The sequence below is a fragment of the Protopterus annectens genome, chromosome 16.part0 (assembly GCF_019279795.1).
Source record: "Protopterus annectens isolate FY-2018-M chromosome 16.part0, PAN1.0, whole genome shotgun sequence".
Classification (NCBI taxonomy): Eukaryota; Metazoa; Chordata; order Ceratodontiformes; family Protopteridae; genus Protopterus; species Protopterus annectens.
Window position 1 is genome coordinate 775,812,328 of NC_056750.1, and position 6,000 is coordinate 775,818,327.

The 6,000-nt window shown below is 38.8% G+C and overlaps 1 protein-coding gene across 1 annotated transcript in view; it reads right to left on the reverse strand.

Annotated features, from left to right (window-relative positions):
* TPRN (taperin) overlaps positions 1-6,000 on the reverse strand; it is a 456,868-nt gene that overhangs the window by 206,675 nt on the left and 244,193 nt on the right. The window contains exon 2 of the mRNA XM_044058457.1: positions 1,515-1,740. Within this exon, the coding sequence (XP_043914392.1) occupies positions 1,515-1,740 (226 nt within the window). The remainder of the gene's footprint in view (positions 1-1,514; positions 1,741-6,000) is intronic.

A 6,000-nucleotide genomic window follows, 5' to 3' on the forward strand; every position in this document is an offset into this window, starting at 1 on the left:
CTCTAGGTGGAAAATAAGCACATGCCAGTGCAACCCTCCGACATTTCTATTATCCCCTTAGTACTACAACTCTACCATTATTGTCTTTTTTATCCTCTTCTAATACTATTGGAGCTCATCTTACAATTAATATAAATACTCCTCTTTTCCTGTGCCCCAGGTATTCCACTGAATAACCATCCTGAAAACCTTTCTTTATCAAATTCACATGTTCAGTTCTTTCTAAGTGTGTCTCCTGTAGCATAGCTATTTGCACTCTACATTTTTCATATAGTTAAATATAAAAAAGAGTAATGATCTGTGAGACCATTAATGTTTAAAGACATTACAGAAAGCATCATATATCTTGTGAAATTATTATTCCCATCTTTTATGCTTAACAACTTTTTTTGTTAAATGTCTACATCCAATGTGCTGCCCATGACGTAGGAGGATGGCATAATGGTTAAGGTGTTTACCTTACAGACACAAGGTGCAGGATTTGATTATCATGTTGGGTAATTGACTAGGCTTAAAATCCCACAAGGGCAGTTAGCCTAGTACTAATCTATGAACCTAATCTAATCTATCTATGACTGACCAAAATGTTCCATGGGGTGAGATGCAGCTTCTAGAGAAGGGCAGTAAGACCAGGAGTCAGCAGCACCCTGGAGGCCTGGCTTAACCTCCTAAGAAGATCCTCAGACAGTATCCAGTATGTCAATAACCTTGCTGCACGATTAGTGCAGGAGAAGTCGGACTTCCATCTACCTCCCTGCTGCTGTGGCTGTAAACCATCTATGTGTGGAGATATCTCATTTGCATCCTAGCACAAGAATGCTGCCAAGGATGAAATCCATCAAGCACTGCTGTAATAGTCTGTCCTTTGTCCTGCACCCCCACAAAATACTCACAAACGTTGGTCCTTAAAGCAGGGGCCCCTTAAACAGCGTGACATTAATGGACATTTTGGTGTCCTCACAGAATGATATAAGACAAAGCAAGCAGTGTTAGTGGACAACAGTATAAATCTGTAGCATTAAATACTATTTGAATCATCAGGCTGAACTGACAAGGAGAAGTGGAGACCCAGACTATTCTGATCCTCAGTGTGATCAGACATTCAAACCTCCATGACATACCTTGGCAAAATATAACATATGAATTAAATAACTTAACTTCTGTAGAGATAATATAGAAGGGACTTAAACTAGCCTCCAAAGTGGTCTATCTCTTTTAACTCTACATCAGGAGGTTGTACAGCAGGAGAATGGAGAGACAATTGACCCCCCCCCCCCCACAAAAGAGATACACAATAATCTATGTATTTTATCTTATGTGGCACCCTGTGATATCCATAACATTTTTGATAATTTCACGGCTCCAAATGTTATACATTACATTTACTTCACAGTAGTATAATGACATTTGTCCATTAACACAATGATAAAGTATGCAGTCAAATTCATTAATTCTTAACATTATTTTTTTTTATTATTAATTTCTAGTGAAAATATTAAGTTATTAGCACTGACCTGCATTTACTGTATGAGGTCGCAGTGTTGCGCTGACCATAGGGGAGCTCAGGTATCTTGGACGAGGGATGAAAAGTAATGTAGGTTTCTCTTCATCTTCTTCTTCTGCTTCATTTCCTGACTCATGTGCCTCCTCTTCCTCTTCTTCCTGACTATCCTCCGTTAGTGAACTTTCTGGTGGATATTCAAAGGTTTTTAGAAGACCATCATTAAAAGAAATCTTCATCTAAAAGAAAAAAGAAAACATTAGCATTAAAGTAGTGTACTATGTAAGCTAAATTTATTAAGTTGCTCTGGTATGCACGACATTAGAGCAGAAAAATAAAAGATAAACTCAATACATGTACATGCTAATGTCCTGTTCCAGAATCTAAGACCTTGTACTGCAGAGCTGTAACAGAAACAGTATTAGTTTATGGGTTCTGCTGGAGCTGCATTCAGCTCTGAGCAAAAGCAAACGTACATATGTACATATATGTGTGTGTATAGATATATATATATATATATATATATATGGGTTCACTTTAAAATACTGAATCTCAAAATCCTGAACTCAAAATCTCGAAAGCTCAAAATACTGAAAACTCCTAATACTGAATCTCATAATACTGAAAAATATACAGGACATTTGCAGCAGAAATACATACAGAAACATATTACTCATCTACAATTATAAGCAGGCGGGAAAGCCCCCCATAGCCCCTGGTAATTAAATATATTAAATCTGAGATCGCACTTCACAGAAGAAACTGCAAACATACAGTTACATGCTTCATGACTGCCTGTTGTAACCTTAGTCATGTTCCCTTTTAATGTACTATATTACAACATAACTCATCTTAGTGTAGTGAAGTGCAATCTCGGGGTTAATATAATTAAGTAGCAGGGGGTGTGGGAGGTGCAGGGGGGCTTGCCCCCCCACTTATTGTTGGTTTAAACGGATATGGTTTGTCTTTTCTTTGTTTCTGTATTTCTGCAGTGATATAGTCACTGTTGGTGTCCTGCATGCTTTTCAATATTACGAGTTTTCAGTATTTTGAGCTTTCAAGATTTTGAGTTCAGGATTTTGAGCTTTCAAATATATAAATACAGAAATCAGTGTTGCAGTATCAGTATAGCAACAAGTAGCACAATCCCATTTGATGTAGAAGGCTGTGGGTTCTTTCCTCTAACAAGGTAGATGTATTGTTGAAACTGCAGGCAGCATAAGAGGGTGTTGCACTCCCGAGTGTGTCATCCCTCTCCTGAAATGTTAGACTGAGGACCCATCCGCTTAAGTTGGTGGTAGCTCAAGTAGATGTAAAAGATCCCACAGCAACTATCGAAAAGAGTAGGGGAAGTGCCTCAATGCCCTGGCAAAATTTCACATAGTAGTATAAATACCACCTTGATTCTCCCTTGAAAATAAGCTACTAGCCTAGTGGGACTAACCTGGTCAACAAAGGATAAAAAAAAAATAAACAAAAATCAAGCCTAATGATACCAGATTTCAAAAGTGGGACATGTACTCAGACTACAGCAAAATTGTGAAAATTACCATAAGACCATGCAGCTAAAGAAAACTTCAGAATCAACCTACATTCTCCCATGCTACAGTTACAATATTTTAATAGCCTCTCTTACCATCATGACCTCACAATCAAACAGAGAATTGTTAACTAGCAGGCTCCCAGGGCAAAATTCTAAAAAAGGTCTTCCGGCACACATTCTTACTGAGGGACCACAGTCAGCAACAGTAAACGTATTCCCAGTGACAGGAAAAAGGACTTGCAGCCTTCTCTTATATTTCACTGAAAATTTGGGAGGACGGTGTTCTATAAAAAAGAGTTGATGGAGGAATTGAAAAATGAAAAATAATAAATAATAAGAAAAGCTCAGTTAGTATGCAAGACATTTGTCCTTCAGCTGAAATGAGAGAATGAGGAGGAGGGAGGAAAGTAAAACAGATGTGATTACTAGAATCCTTTTGAGAATCCCTTACCCTACTGTCATAAGTTCTTACCTAATTATCCTTTCATATTATTTCCTTATCTGTGTCTCTTTAGGAATTCATAACAGATGAGTTACAAGCACAGCAAGGCACACTCAGCTGGCTTCAGTCACTTCTAAGAAAAGGATATAGTCCCTTCTCGTTACTCTGTCAGCAGACTGGTGACCTGAACACATGACAGTGGAGTGCAAGGTATCCAGCCGGTGGAGAAAGATTTCTCACCTGCATTTCAAGCTATCCAGGTTGTTCATGTCTCATCTAGTCTTCATTTTTTGTTTTACTTTTGTTCTGCCCTTTCCTAGGCAGCAGACAAGGAGAGCTGTGTTTATCTAATCATGCAGTACTTTACAATGAAAAGTACAAAGCACTTGTGTACTGGGAAACTTGAAGAGGTACAGCTAATAGTGAAGTATATCTTTGGAATAAGAAATGGTAGCCTTTTTCTCAGGAATTTTACCACCTCATGAGTCCTGCTGATTATGTTATACAAACTGTATACATTCAGGAAAATGAAAATGCTTAAGGCTGCTAATTCCTAATTGCTGCCTCAATGACAGGACAAAAGAAACACTGTATTGTGATACCAGGCCGAAGGACTGAAAAGTGACTTAGGGATAATGAAGTGCTTCAGATCATTTAGGTTTCCAGTTGTATTTTAGCCACTCTTGGACACCTGTGAAGAAGTGGAAGCGACTTTTCTGAAGATGTAGTGTATTGTAAAATTATCAGTCAACAGGAAGCATTTTGAGGACTCTTTTTTTTTTGTGTGTGTGTGTGTAAGGTGTACTGGTGTTACCTATGCATTTTGAATACTGTGCAGCATTCTGAACAGTTGAGGATCAATAAAAATCATATCATAAAATGTTAAAAAAAATCATTCTCCAATGTGACTGAAGTGGTGGTAACATTAGGGGAGGTTTTGAAAGCACCATTTTGGTAACAGTAGGGTTCAAGTTTAACAGTTCTATTACTCCGCACATGTATTGGTGTTCTTATGCCTTTAAGAGCTTAGATAAGGGCAAGAAACACACACATGTAAATGAGCATTCTGATAAGCATAACTCCACTTCTGAATTGGACTATCAAACCATCTGAGAAGTGTTGCTTAAAATTATGTCTTCTTTCATGCACTCTCCTAGTAAGCAATCTGGCAGGGTGTCCAGCCAGCCTATTAATTTGATAACTCTATCTTTTACTAGGTATTGTCCCCTTACTCTGACCTCCTGAAGGGCCTGAAAGACAGAAGGACACCCCAACGGCAAAATAACTGAACAGCTCCTGCCTAGCCCCCTGGAACATAAGGACCTGATAAGGTTATTACCTCCTCTACTCAAATTGTTGGATTAAGCTAGCTAGCCATACTGGGTCTATAGCACATCCAGGCACCCCTACTTAAGCCCCAAACCAATTTTACCTTCCCATTGTGGCTATTATAAGTCAAAACCCACGAGAACCATTGGCATAACAATTTTTCCTTGCATATCTTATATTTGCCTTTCTTTGGAAAAAAGCTTCTCCTGGCTCAATTCCTACCTTCACATTCCTTAAACTGCCTAAAAATCAAGAAAATCCTACAGTGATTTGAGTTAGTGAGCTTAATTCTTACGGGCAGTACCAAAAATCAAACACTTGGGAAACAAGGTTAGAAATATCCATAGTGAAAAATGAACTTAAGCAAGACTCACTGACCCTGAGATACTTGTGGTTTGGTTAAGCCCCACTGTGCTCAGGCTCGCTTTGCGCCCCTCCCTGCCCCCAAATCCCACCCACCCATAGTGGTGTTAAATTTATACTATATTGACCACATCCCTCTCTTCTTATGCCAATCAGTTTTTCTGATCAAGTAATTGAAATTCTCCTACCCAACCTAATTTTTCTACTTAATACCCCATAGACCCCCCCCACATCCTTACTAAGGCAACATTGCTCTCTTCACTCAAAGTTTTCGTAATCTACTCCATGTTACCACTGATGCTTATCCCATATATTTTGACTGCTTATGAACATCAAGTTTTTATGACCTTCACTTCCCAGGAAGGCACACTATCACTCTGACTGTACCTAGTCAGTGAGATCAGTTGAACACTGCCCTTACATCTAGCTCCTCTCACCTTCAACGCATCCTACCTATTAAAACTACATACATCAACCCAAAAGCTAAAAAAATACCAAAACCTTATTCTCAAGTTTCTGAAGCTGACCATTAAAACTCTATGTAATCTCATTATGGAAGGTGACATCCACCCAAACCCTGTCCCAGCTCCTACCAATCACTCTAACATCCTATCTCCTCCCTTAACACCCATACCCTAAACAGTCCACCCAGCTCACTCCTGATTAGCCATCTAAATATTAGAAGTATAAATAATAAAGTCCATCACCTCCATGCCCTACTTGACCACCTTTGTCCAGATATTCTTTGTCTCAGTGAAACCTGGCTTAAACCATCCACCTCAGATAATGAGATTATATCACCAGGTTATACTATATTAAGAC